The sequence below is a fragment of the Microcebus murinus genome, chromosome 10 (assembly GCF_040939455.1).
Source record: "Microcebus murinus isolate Inina chromosome 10, M.murinus_Inina_mat1.0, whole genome shotgun sequence".
In the NCBI taxonomy this organism is placed as follows: Eukaryota; Metazoa; Chordata; class Mammalia; order Primates; family Cheirogaleidae; genus Microcebus; species Microcebus murinus.
The window spans coordinates 17,087,638-17,108,140 of NC_134113.1; the positions used below are offsets into that span (position 1 = coordinate 17,087,638).

Sequence of the window (20,503 nt, forward strand, 5' to 3'; positions counted from 1 at the left end):
TAGGGTCCCATTGACTGCGACGGGAAAAGGCTGGAGGACATGCTGGTGGTAGGAACGTGGGGACGTGATGTGGTCAGTCCTGCTGACAGTGAGGTGGCAAGGGAGGGGTTTGGTCACCAGGGTTGCACACAGGGGCAGCTTGCATTATGCATGTGCACATGTGTGCGTGTGTATGTGTTCGCGTGCAGGGGCGGGCGGGGCTGAGTGCTTGCTAGGTTAGAACAGCCACTTCTGCAATCACACTCTCAGCACTGGTCCAGACCCCACCAGCCAAGCGTGCTAGGGACTCGCACACTTTGTTCTGGAGCTTCTACTAGCATGGGTGAGACCTTTGTGCTTCCACGCCTTTGCCACCAGGAGATCTGGTCTGACTGAGGTGTCCACCGCCCACCGCTCTCCTGAGGCACCTATATCCCAAACGAGCAGGAGGGGGAAGCTCACCGGTGGACAGGGAGGAGGAAAGTCTCCTTGGAGCCACCACAGGTCAGAAGACGGCCCTTCGTCCCAGACCAGCTGGGGAGGGTGGCGAGGGGAGTCTGGAGAAGCTACAGGAATAATCGAGAGTTTTCCAACCAAAGGGACAGGGTAGGCAGGAATGTCCTTGTAAATACTACCTGACTGTACCTGGTCTTTAAAACACAGCATCACCTTTGAAAAGCGGCTTGGAGAGGGGACATCTGCCTGTACTTTTCTCCAGCTAAGCACGCACAGACAACGGTTGCAAACATGTTTCTCTAACAACCGCTAACTTTCATTTTCCAGGCACGCTTCACCAATGGATTTCTTTAACCAAGGACACAGAATACTTTCTACATTCTGCAAAACAGTTGAATCCATTTTTTATAAAAAGTTTTTATGCCATTAAAAAATAAAATGGGAACCCAAAACAAAGCACGAGGAGAAAGAGTCCCTCGTTTCAGAAACCTATTGATGTGTTGTCCCCTGAAGGACAACCTTTCTCACCTAAGAGAGCGCAGCTGGATGAAAGACGGCCGTCTGCACGTGGCACTGAGCAAGCTTGCACGACTGATCAAAGGCAGGCACGGAAACGTAAAGCGATGTGAGCTTCCATTTAAAAACCAAAAAAGCACACACAGTGAACAATTCCAAGCTGTGGAACTGAAGAAGCACTCTTCAAGAGATCACCACTCCCATGAAGCATCTGTAAGGCTCGAGGCACAGGGAGCCACTCTGGGCCACATACGCCCCTCCTCTGCCCTCCCTGCCTGCTGTCCACACCACCCAAGACTTCCCTCCATGCCCGCTGGGAGGGATGGGATCGTTGTCTGTGGCAGTATCCAGGATTAGAACCATTGCACCTTAGTAAAAGTTTAATGCATTTGGTAAAGTACCTCTGTTGCTATAAACCAGATGGAGACTGTGGCGCTGTTTTGGTTTTTTTTTTTTTTTTTTTTTTTTTGGTTTTCTTATTTTGGAGGGGTGTGGGGGTGGCAGTTTTTATCCTTGAAGACCTCGGATGTGCTAAATCAACCTAACCAAAGTATATTCTGTGGAACACTCTCTCTTTGTGAGAGGATCTGCAGATGAAAGCACTCTGGTCATGTAAGTTCAGGAAATACTACTGACTCAATGATGCCCTGGGGGATTCACAATGCACAGCACACATTCAAGGCTCTGAAAAAGTCCTGCAGAAAGGAAACTAACTTGACTTAACCTGTGTTCTGTAGAACACTGTGTTAGAAAATGTTGGACAATCTGTTTCATTAGCACGAGCCCTTCTGAGGACAGTGTCCCCACCTAGAAATAAGGTCCAGACTCTCAGTTCCAGGGACAGCCAAGGTCTGTCACTCTACTTGGTAAAACACATTGCATAAATCTCTATCCATCAAGGGCATAGTTGCTGTGCCCTTCACAAAGGGGAGAGAGCTCGGAAGAAGGTACACAATGTTTTATAAATATCTTCAGCGACCTTCCCCGGTGCACATCTCACTCACATTAAATAAAATAATTTCCTCAGTGAGATGTTGCAGCTGCTGCTCACCGAGCTTGCTGTGAGCTTTACAATACAACTTTAATAGTTTCTGTGAATAAATTATTCATTTTTTTGTTTGTTTAGAATATTCTCACCCCTTCACTATATACTGCATCGAAAACAAAACAAAAAGCAAAACCCCATCCCACCCTCCCCTATTATTAGAACTATTATTATTATTATTATATACAGTATCTGCTACCGACTCATTCACTAGCTGTAAGAGGGATGTGGCTCAAACTTCAACCGAGAAGCATCGGAAATGGCTGGAAATGAGAAGCGTGTGTAGATGTTAATTAGCAAGGAACAGGAAATGAAAAGTTCCCAGCCTTCCAGAGGCGAGGGGGCACGGGCTAAGAGCACGGAAGGCTGTCCTTGCTGCCCATGCATGGCGGCCATGAAGGTGCCAATGGTCGCTCAGCCCCTGGAGGCTGCAGGAGGGTGTGCATGTGCATGTGTGTTTGTGTACAAATAGCTCACCTCTACCCTTCACCCTTGCAAACCCCTGAATGCATGTACTCACTCTTGGACGTGGCAAGCAGAAGACAGCACTTCTACATGGGGGCGTGCATGTCCGCTGGAGAAGGCAGTGGGAGGCACTTGAGGAGCATTCCCCCCCTCACCCAAGGCAGACATTGCTAATCAATCACAGCACTCTCCTACACTGTGCCTGGAGAATCCGTCCCGGGGCTTAAAGGCAGACACTACCAATACATTGGAAGGCGTACCTGATAGGAAACATTTTTCCCATCTCATGCGTTGGGCAATGAGTTTGAGATCACTCACCAACTTAAGTGGCCTGCTCCAAGCATGCGGTTTCCAAATTTGGGCCATAGAAAAATGCAAATTTGTAGGGGTCATGAACCTTCTGCGGTTGCTCATGAATAGTCCAAACTCCATGTAAAGTCCATGAATATCAGGGGTTTGCTAATTGTTGAGCTGGAAGCTCTGTGTCCATGTAAAGCTTCTTGAGGGCCAAGACTATTGGGTTTGTTCAATACTATATCTGCATGGCCTAGAATATAGTAGGTGCTCAATAAATACTTGTTGAAAATAAAGTAACAGCCACTTCACTTTCACCACAACTGGCACTGCCAGTTCAAAATTTCTTTAAAAAAAGTCTATTCTATCAGACTACTAATTCTGGTGAAAAATTTGCTACAGTCAGCTCTCTCCTTGGGTTAAAAAACAATCACATTTCTTTAGGGCGAGGGACTTTCAGGTTTGGAATTGGTTTGGAATGAGTTCCTTGCAAAGATGCCTCTAAGTGCAACAGCAACCTATTTATTTCTAGCAGAAATTCAAGAATGGTGGCATTCATACCCACGACACTGGTTGTTATCACATGGCTGTGACTCCATAAAAGGTCAGGAAGGAGAACATTCATGCCCCCAAGTGAGCTGTAGCAAGCAAAGCAGGAAACATAGATTTTTTCTGGAAAGACATTAGAATTTTGCTGCCACAAAAAGCAATCTATAGAGACCATGTTTAAATAACTATAAATAATATTAATTAGAATTTATGGAATGCACAATTCATGGAATTCACCAGAACACAAGGAAACCTTTTAGACAGTGTTGCAGTATTCATTTCTAAAAACAAGGACAACCCATCCTATCCCCCCTGCAAAGACAGCTGTCCTTCCCTACGAAGGGTCTTAAATAATTCTCACCATGCTGCTCGCAGCATCACCCCCGAAGAAATATTAATTTACAAAATAACCCAATATCCATATAATTCTTTTGACAAATAAAAATCTTAAATTAAAAAGCATGATTCTCTCCCTTTCTCCCCCCCCCCTTTATTCCAATTTCAGGTAGCTTGGCACTGAGTAATTGAACATTAAAAAGTCGAGTTTGTAGACTTCGTACAGCTGCGTTTGGTGCTCTGAGCTGATGTTCTGGAAGAATTCTGTGGTCATTTCATCAGTAGTTCTCGTAGACTTTGCATAGGTGGGGAACTTCAGGTAGCTGCCCACTCCTGCCAGCTGCAGGACGTAGTTAGAATCCTCTTCCAGTGTCTCGTACTTGCCCACGAGGTCGTAGCGGATGTGGCAGGGGTGGCAGAGGGAGTAGACGGTCTGCCAGTGCTCGTTGAAGGGCTCCTCCCGCTGGGTGTGGGGGTCGATGAGATAGGCCACGAATTCCTCGAACTTGACGTCGTCCCCCTTGCGCAGCGCCTCCTGGGTGGCGTTCTTGCGCTGGCGTTTGATGATCTTGGTGCCGTAGCGCTTGTGGAAGGAGGTGTTGTACTTCTGCGTGAACTTGTTGCGGTAGGCCGACACCAGCCTCTCGAAGGGCTCCCGGACGAACAGGAATTTCATGTAGCTTTTCAAGCGGTGGTTGATTTCCGGGATGCTGTACTGGTTCAGGGTCTTCAGGTTGGCAGAGACGTGGGCCTCGTTGGCCGGGATCTCCATGGGGTCGCTGTACTTGCCCCGCCCGGTCAGGACCATCATGAGCCGCTTCCAGTTGGTGCACGCCACCTTGGGGACGTAGCAGTAGATGAGCTCGTGATCCTCATCCACCACCAAGTGCTTCAGGTCGCTGGGCGTCAGCACCCGCCGCTTGCGGCTCATGGCGCTGTTGGCGCGGCACGTGTCTGTCACCTGGTCCCGCCGCATCTGGTGGAGGACGGCAGTGTTTGAGAGCTCCAGCTGCAGAGGGGACACAAGAGGGACAAGGACTCAGCACTTGTCTGGGACATTTCCGTCGGCTGCAAGGGGACCCGCAAGCCCCCTGTTGGAGCATGCATTGAGGGCTCCGGATGGAAAACGCACCCTGCTCGGCACGGTGGGGGACGGGACCCAGATCGCTCAGGGTCTGGGAGGCAGCAGGGCAGAGAGCTGGCGGCCTTGACGGAGGCCAACGGGAAACATGCGGGAAGCTGTGTGTGTTTCTATAAATTCTAAGAGCAAAGGCCTCTCTGCAGAGACTACTTGCTCCCAGTCTGAACCAGCCTTCCCAGGCCATCTGGAATAGGAAACCCGAGACCACTCTGCCCTGCTCTGCCACCACCCTGGTGCCCAGACGCTCAGAGACCTTTATGGAGTGGAGGCTTCATGCCATACCTCCCCCTACTCCTCATGAAGGTGCAGTGTGGCCCTTCTCAATATAAAGAGAATTAATTTGAATTGTGGTTAAAGTTATGGAGACGTAGGGGCCACCAGGGGTATGGAAGGGTTGCTCTGGGGCTGCAGATGACACGGTGTCCTGCTTGCCTCCTGGCCCCAAGAGTCCCCGTTCATACGCTGGCCATTTGAGGCTCTCCATGGCCCAGCATCATGAGCACCTTCCCAGCTTCATTCCTGCCCCTCGCCCCTTCATGACCGAAGGGGGCTCCCGAGATACCACTGATTCACTCTTTCCCTTCTGTCACATGCATTCCTTGGGCTGGGCCCATCTGGGGCTCTCCCGTCCTGCTCTGCTGGTACACACTGGGCAGTCCCCATGCACTCCCCTGCCACACGCGTGGAAGAATTACCCTCCCCTGAGCGTCCTCAGCACCCAGCGTCCGTACGGCACAGCTCCCGTCTGCTCGTGCTGGGTTTCCTCAAGTCCCGTGGCCACTGGCTTCACAGGGACTCAGAGCCCCAGAGCAACTGCCCCCTCCAGTCCAGACTGTGGGTGGCCTCGAGTCCTGAGGACGCAGAGTTGTCAGTGACAACCCCCCAACCACCCAGACAGCGAGTCAGCGGAGCCCAGGGTCTGGGTGTCACCCAAGACTCTGGCCCTGCACTTCCAGCTCTGACCCACAATCTGCAAAATGCATCCTAACATGTGCATGGGGCAAAATTCGGAAATATCGATGAGTTTACTGGGACCTGAGGGATCTCCCGGTAGCCAGTGGGGAGAAGCCCTTGCACCCTGCGTTAGGGCATGCATGGGTGATGACAGGATGGTGATGACGGTGACGGTGACAACCGCAGAGAGTGTGGCCAAGGAGCTCTGTATCAGGCACGTTCACAGGTGATTTAAATACATTATGTCCAATCTTCCCAGCAACACTCTGAGCTAGATGCAATCGCCTCTAAAAATTTTCACATTCAAGGGAGGAAGCAAAGTAAGACAGAGTGCGAACGCTTTGCCAAGCCTATGTGGGCACGGTATGGTGATTCTCTTGTGGCTTCGCCCTCACAAATACCTGGTGGAGATCCAGAAGGAGATGTTAGTGCCCTCCTGATGTGCCTCCCCCATGCAATCTGACGCTGATGCCCCTCCCGTCAAGACGTGCAGTCCAGTTCTCCAGCCCCTTGAGTGTGGGCCGGCCGGGACTTGCTCTGATGAGTAGGATGTGGGGGAAGCTATCGGGGTCAGTTCTGGGCCTATTATGAAGCCCCACAGTTCCTACCCTTCAGTCTGGGACAGTCACGCCATGGAAAGCCCTATCCAGCCTCCTGGAGGCTGAGGGGGACTGTGGCACCCCAGCTGGCACTGACTGCCGGACATCCAGTGACCACAGTCGTGTGAATGGTCGTGGGTGAGACCGGCAGACTTGCCCAACTGCCTACCCAAAGAATTGTGGCAAGTGACACAGCAGTGCTGTTTTAAGGTGGTTTGTTACCCAGCAATAAATACTGAAACAGGAGAGCTGGAAAGGGTAGCTGGGACATGATGCTGAGACTGTCGGCCAGAGCCCGAGAGGAGCAAGGGCCCCATAGATATTTTAAGTTTCTACTTGGTAAAACAGGGTTGGCCTGCAGGAGTTTACTGGATTGGGAATAATTCACAAATTACTGGCCCAGTTACTCACAGGCCAAATGCCACCAGTCAGCAAGCTTATCTCTGCGACAAAGGGCAGAGCAATAATCTCGTATGTGCAGAGAGGCCTGGGCTGCTGAATCGAGGGTCCAGTTTCTGAATCATTATGGTCCCAGTGTGGGGCTGGGTCTCCCTCAGCCGTGTTTTCCCTGCCTGTACAATGGAGAACATCATGCCCATGCCTGCTGGGCTGGTGTGAGGGTTCTAGGGAATGGACCGTGTGGAAAGGCCTGAACACTGCAGGCACACAATCAACATTATTTCCTCCTCTCTTCCCTCTCTGGGCCTCACCCGCCCTGTCTGTGGAAAGAGGCAGTTAGCAGGTTAGCCGATTGTCAGGGTCGTAGCCACCTCTATTGTTGGGTAGGGCCTAATTCCTTCCAGGGTGGCCAACTGGTGGCCATGTATTCTATTCCGAGTCCCACAGAGAATCTTCCAGAATGTTCTTCCTCACTGCCTAGGCTCTGGCATTACTTTGTCTTGCTGAGATTTTGCCACAAAGTCTCAGTGCCCAGTAGCTGTGGGCACTCCATCAATCCAAATATCTAGTGATGTTAGTTTTCAGTTCTCCAAGTATAAGTGGCGCCATGAATATGCTACGAAATGTAGAAAACAAGCTGCAGAATTTGCTAACTTTTCCTTATACACAATACATATCAGGATACTATCTAGCCTCCCCTATCTGTCTGAGTGAGCGAGTGCTCATTGAATACCAGGTACTGTTCTAAATGCTTCACATGGCTTCACTTCTTTAATGCAATCAGTAACCCAAGGGGTCGGTTTTATTATAACCCCCACTTTATGGCGAGGGCTCTGTTGGATGCAGCACCGCACGTGTAATATTGAGAACGCTTTGCAGAGCGCGTCCTTGCTGTTTATCTCGGGGAAGTCCTCCCACATTGCTCAGCTATGCTGGCCTCAGCATTTCCAATCTGTTGGTGGGGAGACTGGCTGGGACAGGCTGGATGACTGCCCCAAGGTAAGCCCTGCTGTGAGAAGCAGAACTGCGACTCACACCAGATCTTGTGACCCCAGATCTATGCCTTGCACGCCGTTCTGTCCTAAAGCGTTCTGGTCGGACACAAGTACTACGAAGTGGGGACTTCGCCTTTCTGCCGCGGTATCTGCAGTGCTTGCAAAAGTGCCTGTCACACAGAAGATGCCCAGTAAGTATTTGTTGAGTGAATGAATGAATGACTTAATAATCTCCTTAGGGAAACTTGATATGCAAGTAGGAAGGCCCCTCTGTGGCTAAAGAAATTTCACAATTGTCCACAGATACCAGACAGTTCTTTACAGCACGGCGACCTTGTACAGAAATAGGGTTTTTGCAGATGCAGTTAGTTAACATGAGTGATGCTGCGTTAGTTAGGGTGGGCCCCAGTCCAATGACTGGTGTCCTCATCAAGAAGAGAAAGCAGAGACGTAGGGACATAAGGGTGAATGCCACGTGAGGACAGAGTCTCGAATGAAACGATGTCTATAAGCCAAGGAATGCCAAGAATTGCCAGCCACCGCTGGAAGCTAGGAAGAGGCCAGGAAGGATCAATGCCTAGAGCCTTCAGGAAGAATACGGCTCTCCCCACACCTTGATTTCGCACTTCCAGCTTCTAGAACTATGAGAGAATAAATTTCTGGTGTTTTAAAGCCACCCAGTTTATGGTGATTGATCACAGCAGTCTTAGGAAGCTAAGACAGGAGTCAGGCATTCAATCAATAACTTTGAGCAAGTGGATACTAAAGCATAAATGTGTTAGAGAAGATAACATTATTTAAAAGAATATTCTTACCCAAAAGAATAAAGAAAGCCTATCAGGGTACTAGTAAGCAAGATGAGAGGCTGAGATTCAAAATCAGAAGATTCAAAGCCCAGGGCTTGATCTTGGGCAGCAGCCTCAACCTTCTGAGCCTCAGTTCCCTTATCTGCAAAATGGGATCATCCAACCTACCCTGCAGGTGTGGTGATTACATCAAATAAGGCATGGTTGGTTCAGCATTTAGTAAATAAGATCAAGTTTAACACAGGATTTAGACAAGGTACGGCACAAAGTAGGTGGCTAATAGGTAGATGTTCTTTTATGAAAGAAGGAAAAAAAAAAAGCCTGGAGTCACAAAGATTAATTTCATCAGCTCTCTAATTTTGCTGCAGGTCAGTCCTAGGTCACCAAATTCAATTCATATTTATTTTGAATAGAAAAACTCTGACCTTTGCAATTCACGACTTCTTAGCAGATGTATTCATCACCTTAAGAGGAGCCTTCATGGACCTCTTGGGCTATTAAGCAATGCCATTAAAAAAAGAAAAAAAGTGTCCTAAAGGAAATGGAAGAACTTAGAAGGAAACGGTGCCGGCCAATTTTGTCATTTGAATTGCTAAGGACAATTTAAGGCAATACGTTACTAAGATGAGCACAGGAACAGGCTCCTCCTTTCTGCACCGTCTTTCCAGTTGGAGATAATTTCCTGGGCATCTGAATGCACAGGGAGGTAGCATGCCAGTTAATGCTGCATTCAGGACCACAGAGGCAGGAAAAATGGAAATGATACCATGGTGTCATTTTACGTCCAATTGCAGAGGCAGAAAATAACTCAGTGGCGCTTTAAAATGTGGTATTTGAGGTTTCTTACGCTTCCTTTTCTTCTCCACAGCAGTTTAGGATCCAAGTGGCGTACCTGCCCCAGCAAGGCACATGGTTTCCCTTGGGAAGACTTGGAGCACAGGCGGAGGGAACGCTTCTCAAATCTGAGATGTGTCCAGGCCGCTAGTAAATTTACCTGGGCCTCTAGCCTTACATTTGTAAAACATGTATTTTAATTTGTTTTTATCAATTTTCATTTTGAAATAATGTCAGACTAGTGTGGATTTAAATCATTCAAATAAAATGTGACTAAAATATGCACAAATAGAATAAAACTAGGTATACAACTACGAGACCAAAACAAATGCAAATATTCAAACGAGCAGCATTAACATAAAGGATGATGTTTTACTGGAACTAAAGCCCTGCCCGAAACGTGGGATGCTCGCTGACTGTGTAGGGCAGGCTCTTTGGAGAACAGCATTGCTCCTCTGCGAGGCTGTGTGAGGACTCAGTTTCCCCACCACTTCCTCTTTCCTAGTTACTGTAAAACCCAGCACCCTATGACCCCATTTGACCTTTAATCAATAAAAGCTCATCATTTATATACAGTCTTTCTCTGCCCATTTCTAATTAACTTAAGACAATGAAAATGGAGCTACATGGTGCCACCACGACCATCAAAGAACACATGCACCATGATTTCACTTGGCGGGACTAGGTTTTCCGGGGCAGGTCTCATGATCCAGAAAGGCCTTGACTCGTTTTTCAAAAGATGATCACCAAGATAAAAACACAAAATTCATACAATTCTTAACGGAACTCTAGACCCCTTGGAGTTCTATCTCCGGACTCCTTGAACCTTGGTTCATGAAACCTGGATTAAGGGCAGCTCTGGACAGGTCAGAAGAAAGAGGAGAATTCTTTGCAATAATGTCAGGATGGGGCAGGACAGATTTCTGATGGTGGCCTGGGGTGTTCTGGAAATCTCTGTGTTTGTTCACAGGATCAACAGCTTGTTAGAAATTGTGATCAAGAAAATAGCGATTTTCAACTTAAAAAATACAAACCTGGTCACATCACTTCCATGCTCTCTTGGTCTATAGGGTGACATTCTTGTCCCCAACCAGGGCTCAGAGGAGCTTTCGTAACTATCGGCTAACATGTCCCCTGAGCACAGCTTTGGAACATCAGGAAGATAAAGGAGCGAAGAAGACTCATTAGTGAGGAAAAATTTGTCCCCTTGTCACTGAAAGAGAACATTGGTCTTTCCCAACCAAGTTTTACCAATTTTATTACTACAGAGCAGGGATTCGTTCATCTGACAATTATCATATCTGAGCTGTGAGATCAATCTCTTTCTTCTTACCGTCCCTTTCTCTCCCCTCTTCTTCTTTCTCAAAAGGGTTTGAAGAGATCATAACACAGGACATATGTGCAATATAAAATTGAAATTGGAGAAAGTTAATATACTATGAGGGCTAGGATCGAGACTCTCATTTGGTTGTGGGCTTCCTAGCAGCAAGGACAAAAGGGGAAATGTGATTAAATTTCCTTGCTCTATCAGAAAAGAGAACATTCCAATTCTCTGGGGTGGAAAATGTACAAGATTTTAAAGGAGTCAGAAAATTCAGTCAAGAGGGGAGGTTCCAGGATTCAGTCCACTGATGCTGGCATAATTAGAGGGCCGCATTCTTCAGCCAACTGAATGCTAATGTTACAATTCACTTCCATCTAATGACTACAAGATACTTCAGCATGTACAGAAAGAACACTTTAACATACACCTTCTCATTTAGGGAACCCTTTGGGACTTTTCCAGAGACTTCCAGAACCTTCTAAAAGAAAGTTTATATTCATCAGACCAGTCCCTACTTCCAACCATGTGTCATTCTCTCCTGGGCTGGCTACCCCCAACTATTAATAAGACTTTATGGCAGTGGTTCTCAAATTTTAGCAGACATGAAAATCACCTTGAAGGGCTTGTTACAACAGTTTGCTGGGTTCCACCCCCAGAGTTTCCGATTCAGTAGGTCAGGGATAGGCCTGAGAATTTGCATGTCTAGCCAAGTTCCCAAGTGTGTTAGTTTGCTAGGGCTGCCACAGTGAAATGCCACAGACTGGGTGGCCTGAAAAACAGAAGTTTATTTTCTCCCAGTTCTGGATGCTGGATGTTTAAGACCAAGGTGCCGGCAGGGTTGGTGTCCTCCAGGTGTCTTTCCTTGGCTTGCAGATGCTGCCTGTCCTGCTGCCTCTCCACGAGGTCATTCCTCCTTGCATGCACGCCTGGAGTCTCTTCTCATCAGGACTCCCGTCAGGTGGCATTTGGGCCCCACCCAAGCATCCCCATTTTTACGTCATCGCCTCTTTGAAGGCCCTATCTCCAAATATAGTCATATTCTGAGGTGCTGGGGGGACCTCAGCATTCAGCATACGCCTTAGGGAGGGGACACAGCTCAACCCATGACACCAGGTGATGTTGAGAACCGCAGCTTTATACCTCGTGGAAATGACTGTAATCTAACATCTTTTACCCATTCACAGCTCTGCCTAATTACAGAACATAGAACCCAGGTTCACCATCTGCTGCCGAGCGACTCCTAGATCCGCCCCCAGCCCCAGCCTCCAACTCCCTTCATCTCCCTTTGATCTGCCCAAAGTATAAATTAGGTCAGAGGAGGGCTGATTCTAGGAAACCGGGAACATGGCTCCGGGCTCCGGGCTGTGTCCTGCATTCTCCTTTGGATGTCTATTTTTAATTTGGACATTTTTAAAAGGCAACCATAATTAGTTTAAGTACCAAATTTAGGGACTGTTTGAAAAAGTCTTTAAAATTTTACTACGTTTCATCTTAAAAGGAAGAAGAGCTGGTTTCCCTTAAATTAAAACATCTCCTGTGGTGTTTGCGGCCTTCCCCAGACACAAGAACCGCCGACCGCTCCAGGTGTGTGTGGGGGGGACGCAGGGAGATGGACCCAGAGAACAAGGTCAGTTTGGATGCATCAAATGACTGGGCGTTGTCCAAATCTGCCTTTAACAGTTGTTAGCTCGGGCTCGGCCTCAGTTTCTCTGCTCGAAAGAAAGTCTGAACACAAACCCCCTTCCAGCATCTCAGCTGTAATGCCCTCATCTGCCTATTTTAGAAGCGGTAGAGGGGCTCGGATTCTAGTATATCTCCTTAGGGGCACAGAAATTCCTAGACTCTCCCAAAAAGGGCTAGTCATGAGGAATCACTGAGGAAACCGCCTCCACAGCAAAAACAGAGACACACATGTATAGAAGCTACTGTTTATTAAGCACTTACTACACACCAGCCACTGTTAATCTCACACTCTATGGGGTAGGTACCATTGTATCCCCAATTTATTGGATGAGGAAACTGAGGCACAGGGAGAATAATTAACTTGCTCAAGGTCAGGGAGCTAGGAAGCGGGGCTGGGGTTTGAATCGGGCAGACTGTGCCCCCAGGCCCTGCCTTATTCTGCCTCCTGGGGTGTGAAGACCTGCCTGGCAGTTACTGCCTGCTGGGTTCCCAACCCTGGCAGCTCTCTGGGATCCCAGGCGAGCTTTAAACATCAAGGAGGCCTGGGTCCTTGCTGTTAGCTCTGGTGTGGCCAGCTCCCTAGGGATTCTAAGGCCACCGGGGTGTGGGAACCAGTGCTTCAGGGGCTCCAAGGCCGGCAGCTATAAACTGAAGCAGAGACTTGGACTTGCGTGTGCAAATTTCCCTTTCCTGGGTCCTGGTGGTTTAAGACAAGGGGCTTTTCATTCGGTAGGGCCAGGAGTCAAAGGTCTAGAAGGCCACAGTTCTTAGACAGCTTTGGGTACATCGTAGAGAATCACTATGAATTACATAATGCTTAAAAAACTCTTACGCTTAGAAAAAGAAAGGAGGAAAATATTGGGCCTTTACAGAAATAATATGGCCTGAACCTGTTAAAAAATGTAAAGGGTTTAGGAAAGCAGTGATTTCGTGTTAACTGACATTAACATTGTCAGGGAAAGTGGTTTCTCGGGATGTTAACTCGTCACTAGGGAAACACCTGTCTGACTGCAAGTAGCAAGGACTGAATCTCTGCAAGAGCTTTTCCTACCTTTCCAAAGCAAAAGGGAGAAGGAAAGTCGCCATGAGTGGGAAGCATTTTGAGCCCTGAGATGAGGCAGGAGGCGCTGGGTGCCTGAGGCCCCCCCCCCCCCACCGCTGGCCTCTGGGTGCAGCCCCAGCCAGGCTCGGCTGACACTGGCCGTGGGGCAGCGAAGCTTCCAGCTCCACTTCAATCTCGGGAGCTGTGTGGGCAGAAACACAGGGGCAGAAAGGGAAGCCCGGGCTCTGCTGAGCAGCGAGGAAGGGTTGTTTCAGGCCAGTGGTTAAAGTACTTGTTTGGTAGGCAGAATTTAAATTTGGTGACCTGGGTTAGGGTCACACACTCAGATTTCCTCCGGAGCCATCAGGGAATATGAATAAACGATGCAGGGCCCTTGCACGGGATTGAACCTGACCAGAGACCCCGGACCACTGAAGGTGGGAGATGCCACGAAGATATCATTGATACTGTCCTGGAGGAATGAGGCCCTGGTCCTTCAAGGTGTTTCAATTTCTTGAGGGAAACCAGAATGCTAGATTTTATGTGAAATCTCCATATCCTTAAACCTTAGCTGCAATTCAAAACAATTTCTTTACTGCTGTGGGTTGAACCGTCCCTGTGTGGGCCGGGGCTGTCTACGGGCGCCAGCTGGTGCCTCCTCTAGGTGTTTGAGGGTGGGAAGAAGGTGCCCCTTGCCGGCTGCTCTGAGCCCGGCTCAGGAATGGGGGAAACTGCCAAAGAAAAACCGGGTGGAGCCAGCCAGATGGTGTGAGTCCCCGAGACAATCAGGAAAGCCATCAGTGGTGGTTCTTGAGAGAAGCCACTGGAAGCTCGGTTCTCCCCACCCTCTTCCCTGCTTTGCTTTTCTTTGTGGAACTCACCTCTTCTAACGTGCTTATCACAATTTACTTATTTTGCTTGCCTCTCTCTTCTAGAATGTTAACTTTGAGTATTTTTCAATATTTTGTTCACTTTTGTATCCTCAGTACCTGGTACATAGTAGACGCTTAAAGCATTGTTGAATGAATGAGTGAGTGAATGAATGAATGACTCAAGGCAGCAGGGGTCATGAAGGTCACAAGATGGCGGATGAGGCTGTGTGGGCTTCCCGGTGCCCAGCCCCGTGGCCCAGAGGCTGGAGGCCCAGGGACACGAGCGGGGGCCACAGCGTTGGCTGAGGGGAGGACACTGGCACTCCCCACCCGTCTGGCGGGGCCAGGAAACCGGAGGAGGAGAATCAAGTCACGCTGCGGAGGGCGGGCAGGCGCCAAGGGCTGCCCGGGGAGGCCTTGGCCCGAGGCTGCGAGTCCCGGGGCTCCCTTTCAGCCCTGCCAGGTGCAGCTGGAAGGGCCTTATTCACACCGCAGCTCAGCTGGCTGGGCTTCCGGAGGCCTGGGGAGGGTGCCGGAGGGGCGCGGGAATAGGAGTGGGGCTGCTGCCAAGCTGGACTGGCTTCTGATGAATGGTGACCCGGAACAAGGACAATGGCGAGGAAGGGACGTGGCTCCCACCCTGCTCGGGAGGCTGGATTCCCTGGGAAATCGCGAGTCGCAGGCGCAGGCGGACTGTGCACCTGCTGGCTGAGGCTTTGGGGCCCTCGGAAGTCACTGCTGGCAGGAGGGAGGGGGAGAAGGGGGCTCCACGGGGCAGCCTTGGATGGCTCACCCCTCTCCCAGCCAAGGAGCCTGGCAGCCTCCACCCACCGAGATGGGGGGTGATGCTCTGGGAGGCAGGGGCTGTGACCCTCAAGGCTCTCCTGGCCCCTCCCGGCCCCTCCCTTCTTGAACCAATGACTTCATTGCTTCTCTTCCCTATTCTCTCCCCAGACTCACCAGAATATTCTACTTATATTTTGCCCCCAATCACTTGACTCCTTCAGGCCTTAGTTTCCCCATCTGTAAAATGGGGACAATACTAGTGTCTACTTCTCAGGGTTGTTGCGAGGATTAAATGAGAGCCCTCGAGGAAAGCACTCAGCACGTTTCCTGGCACACGGTACTCGGGAAGGAGTCACTATGAGCCTGACAGGTCGTTTCCTAAGTGCCAAGCACATTGCTCTGCCTTCTGCCAAACAGCATTTCTCAGTCTTCAACGTACGTGAGAATCATAGTGGGTATTTGATGAAATGGGGCTTCCCGGACACCACTCTGGGAAATTCTGACTCAGGGGGTCTGGCCCGCCTGGGAACCTGCTCGTAGCGCTGCCCCGTGGTCGTTCTGCGGGGCCAATCCTGACGCTGGTGGTCTCTGTTTCATCTGCGAACTGCTGATTTAGCGTCGCTTTTACAGGAGTAGGTTCCGCAGTTAAACTGCAAACACATTTGTCACTTGCACGGGACGCCTGGCTCCCTGTGATTCAACACCTCACTGACATGGTAGGAGAGCGACAGAAGCAATCGGCGGTGACTTGGATTGGCAGCTGTGAAGCAAATTGGAGGTCTAAAGAGCAATTTTCTAGCTATAGAAAAGATTAGCTATTAATATGTATTAAGAGAGACTATAAAGTACGCATGGAATTTCAGAATAACTGAACTATGGACTGAAGACACCCAGAAAGGCTGATTTATTCCTCATCATGCAGCATGTTTCCACAATATCCCATTTCCCCATTGTTCCAAATGTACGCACGAGCCATTCTCTCATTTCTGCACGTTGTGTGTGAGGATAAGACTGGTCTTTCACCAAGAGGAGAGGTAGAACCAGCTCTGCAGAAGGGGCCGCAAAGCCCTTGTCTCAGCCCTGCCCAAAGACACCCCTTCCCCTCCCCCACAACAATCGCCAACAAGCCAGGGCCCCAAAGGCGCGATTTCCACCACGCTCACGGGGCCCCTTTGTCTCAATTGCTCCAGCCTGATCACAATTACATCACCATGAGTGACACCTGCAGCTCATGTCCCTGCTCCAGGGCTGCTGGGACAGGTCCTAGGCGCTTTGCATCCCAGGCACTCGGTTCCCAGTATTTGCAGGATTCAGAAAAGGGTGATCAGCTTTGTGGCAACACATCAATGTCTTTGCAGTACTGAGATCCTTTTGTTTGTCTCCTGTCATTTCACTGCCTTTTTCCTTTCTCAAGAAGGGTGGCCCATCCGCAATCGTAATGAAAGTGGAACGGGAAGGCCACTGTCCAGCTGCAGGGACATGCACATCTAAACGCATCAGCTATTTACCGTAAGCACCTGGGCTGCTGCTTAGGCCACACCTGAGGACAGACAGGTACACAGAGTAGATCCACACAGAGTCATGGAGGTTGACCTGGGGCCCTGCGATGAATAGGATACCCTCAAGTTCATGGCATCAGAGGTATAAACACTCTTGTTTGTAGAGCTTTCGAATTATTTCATACCCTAAAGTTTTTAGAACACAGAGCTTCAGAGTTAGAAAATGCCTTTGTGACCATCTGACACCATACTCTGATTTTCGGTTGGCAAGACTGAGGCCATCACTTTGGGGAGCTCACCCCACCCCCAGGAGACGGCAGCGTGCCGACTGGAACCTGAGTCTTCCGCCTTTTTGTCGCACTGCTGCATCGTAAGGCAAAGGGAGTTTCCTCCTTCCACCCACAGAGCAGCCCTGTCGGGGTGCAGGGGCAGAGCCTGGGACGCAGTCGGGGGCAGGCCAGCCAAGTGGCGGCCGCAGCGCCATCTACATGGCCCTGAAACATCTCTGGGGGGGGGGGGCAAGAAGACATCCTTCCTTCCGCCACCCTCAGGGAAGTACTTCTGTAACACATGTGGAGTCAGGATCAATCAGTGGAAATTCTGAAACCAAACAGGTACAGGTGACCTATTTTATCATCCGGAATAAGGAACATGGGACAGGCCCCCGGGCTGGCCTGATTTGGGGACTCTAACTTAAAGAAAAATGAAGCAAGGCATAAGAAAAGTGTTCATGAAAAAAAATTTTTTTTTGAAAGATGGTGACACTGCTGAAACTAGGTGGAGGAAACTTAATGAATTGATTTCAGGATATAATTTTTATAGAGATCAGTGTCTCCCTGATCCCGTTAAATAAATACTGAACAAAACTTCAGAGTATTTGCTTTGAGGGAAGGAAGGCTCACCCTGCCCGGGATGTCTGGGATTCTGCGGAGCCGACCGGGCCCAGGGTGGAGGTCAGACCACTGAGCCAGGCAGACCCATCTGCACGGGAATCCCGGCAACACCCCTGCCTGGCCGCAGGACCTGGAGTCAGTCATTTCCACCGACCTCAGGTTATTTCCACCTAGCCTCAGTTTCCCTGTCTGGACAGCGAGAGCTGACAACGGTGCATACCTCACAAGCTGTCATGAGGTTTAAAGGGATCAAGTCTGCAAAGAACTTCGCCTATTGCCTGGCTCACTCACAGCCATTCCTAACAGACATGCAAGTAATATTCACGGTTAAAAGTTCTTTCTCACAAAAAAAAATATACATCTTTACTCTGTGGCTCTTTCCATCAAGGGGCAGCAGAGCAGAGTGGTTCAGAACACAGACTCTGCAGCCTGTGCTTGAAATCTGGCTCTGCCATGTACTGGCTGTGGACCTTGGGCACATACATAACAATCTAGGCCTCAGTATTCTCATCTGTAAAATGGGGATTATAACAGTACTGACCTCCTACGGTTCTATGCGAGGGTGAGAATAACTGTGTGCCCAGTGCACTGGGGGTGCACAGATGACTACCCCTGGTGCAGAAAAGTCACTCTATCTTCTAGAAATGTAGGCCAATGTGGTAATGCAAAAATGCGGGAACTCCGCACATTCATCTTTTCCAACCAGAACTTTGCTCTAAGGTGCCAACAAGGAGGGAGAGTGGCTGATGGCACTTTCCCTTTCACTTCCCTGCCTCCTGCAGCTGGAGGCCCAAAAGGGATGAGCTCAGGGACTTCGGGGCAGAGGGAGAGGCCTACACCCCCACACCACTGGTCCAGGTCCCCTGGCACATGTTGGTTCCAGCCTCCTGCTCCAGGTGCCCGCCACCTGCAGCTGCCCTTTGCCCTCTGGGTGGTCAGCTTGCCCCTGGCCCCCGCCCCGCCCCATCCCCAGGAGGGACACGGCGACCTGGCGGCTGCTCCCTGTGTGCTTGCCCTCCATCAGCAGTTTGCTTCCAGTTATGCAACCAGGCCCCAGGCCGTGGCGCTGGGGGCCCCGCTGGAAGCAGGACAGAATTTCAGGGAGGGAACTCACACCTACCAGGGATGCAGATGAGGAAAGGACCAGATCACAATGCAGCAGCGTGGCAGCAAACAAGTGCTGACCCCGGGATGAGGAGAGTAGCCCGGTGGCCGAGAGCCAGACTCCCTGATCTATCGTTTTTCCCCAAGCCTCTATTTCCTCATCTGTAGAATGGGCCAAACAGTACAGCCTGCCTCAAAGGTGGCTGCAAAAGATGAGATGACAGGAGGGAGCTGCACATGCCATAAGTCAGACGGGCCACAGGCCACGCCCTTTCCTGGGTGTCCAGTCACTGTTCACGGTGGATGCACGGAGCAGGGAGGGGCACGGTCCGGCTTGGGACAGCAGGGAATGACTGTCCCAAGAAAAGAACGTTCGTGCAGAGCAGGAGTGAGCTGGGCAGAAAGGAGAAGGCCGTCCTCGCAGGTGACAGGGCAGGGGGGCAGACCCAGGTAGCAGAGGGCAGGGCGCCCCTGCCAACCTGGATGGATGCCGGCGGGGAAGGGCTCCGTGGCGGTCCCTGCACACGGGCGGCGTGCCCAAAGCCACTGGGCAGGCCCGTCCGCTGAAGCTGGACGTGCCTCGGGGCCGGAGGCTGCAGCGCGCCCCCACTCTGGCCTTCCAGAAAGGAAGCTCCGCAGACATAATTACACTGGTCGGAAGGCGCTGGGAATCTTTTTTTACACACTAAGTGGCATTCTCTGAGCCAAGGCAAAGAACAGAGGGGTTCAGAAAAGCAAGTGGGATCAGGGCCTGGGGGCAGGTTTTCATGAATGAATCTACTTTCTGTGGTAAGCGAAGCCTGCAAGGGAGGCCCCTGAGCTCCAGGGAACAAAGGTACCTGGTGACAGTCGGGGACAGCTTCCCTTTCACCTCCCCCTGCCCAGCACATTCTCAGGCCAGGGCCTTGGTGCAGAACCGCCTGGCAGCGCTCTCTCTCCTCTATCGACGTTTTCTTTTGAAAAGCATGAAAATTCGTCTTTCAATAGGAAGCAACACCACCACCTTCCTCTGGACTGCCTTGAGGAAGGCATGGGGTGAAAGGGTCAGTGTGAGGTCTGGAGTGAAATAGAATGATCTAGAAGATTCTAGATCATCTGATCATTCATGAACAAATCCCTAAGGCAGCCCAACAACAGAAAACTAAAAATTCACCTGCAGGCACCTGGGACATACCAGGCATCCCGCTAAGCAGCTGACAGCCACCATCTCAGTTGACCCTCACAATAACCTGAGAAATGTGATCCCCATTTTATAGATGAGTAAACCGAGGCTCCAAGAGCTTCACTACACATCCTAAGGACCACATCTTATAAGTGCTGGGGCCCAGACTCCACCCTGGCGGTGCAGTTCTGAAATACTGGTCCTTTGGCCCCAGGTCACCCACCCCCACGCTGACCTCCAGCTGACCCGCCCACATGGCCACCATCGTTCCCACTGGGAACAGCCCGGAGGCTGATCCACAGCCCAGATCTACCTCGCAGAGGCAAGCGTGGCTTCTGGGTGCATAGAAGACCCTTGAGCAACTCGTCGGAGGGAAGCTCTGATTAACTTCTTTTCCTGGAATTGCTATGGAGTTTAAAAATTCCCGTAACTAATTGCTTAGGCAAGCTATCTCGTAAGGATCACGGGTAAGTGGTGTTAAAGGGAAATCAGGTTTTCTGTCCAAAGCTATTCCTGGCCTCAATTCTGTGAGGCACAGGGCACAGCTTTGCCTCCTTGTCCCCCAAAGCCCTATTTGTTTCTAGGACTTACGACGAGGCTGCTTCACCTAGCAGGGCATGCACTCGTTTCTTCTGAGCTTTCATACGTCAGACTTTTGGGGTGCTTTATGTGTGACGTCTCGCATGCCAGCAGCACTGTTTGGGGAATTTAAAGGGACTCAGAGAACCCCCGTCTTTCAGGGACACCAGGGTGGAGGTAGAATTGACCCA

General features: G+C 50.2%; 1 protein-coding gene across 3 annotated transcripts in view; it reads right to left on the bottom strand.

Moving 5' to 3' along the window:
- Positions 1 to 1,389: 1,389 nt before the first annotated feature.
- Positions 1,390 to 20,503, bottom strand: part of CHST11 (carbohydrate sulfotransferase 11) — a 260,744-nt gene continuing 241,630 nt past the window's right edge. For all 3 annotated transcript variants that reach the window (XM_012772730.3, XM_012772731.2, XM_012772732.2), the window contains one exon: positions 1,390 to 4,649. In XM_012772730.3, the coding sequence (XP_012628184.1) occupies positions 3,795 to 4,649 (855 nt within the window). In that variant the 3' untranslated portion in view covers positions 1,390 to 3,794. The remainder of the gene's footprint in view (positions 4,650 to 20,503) is intronic.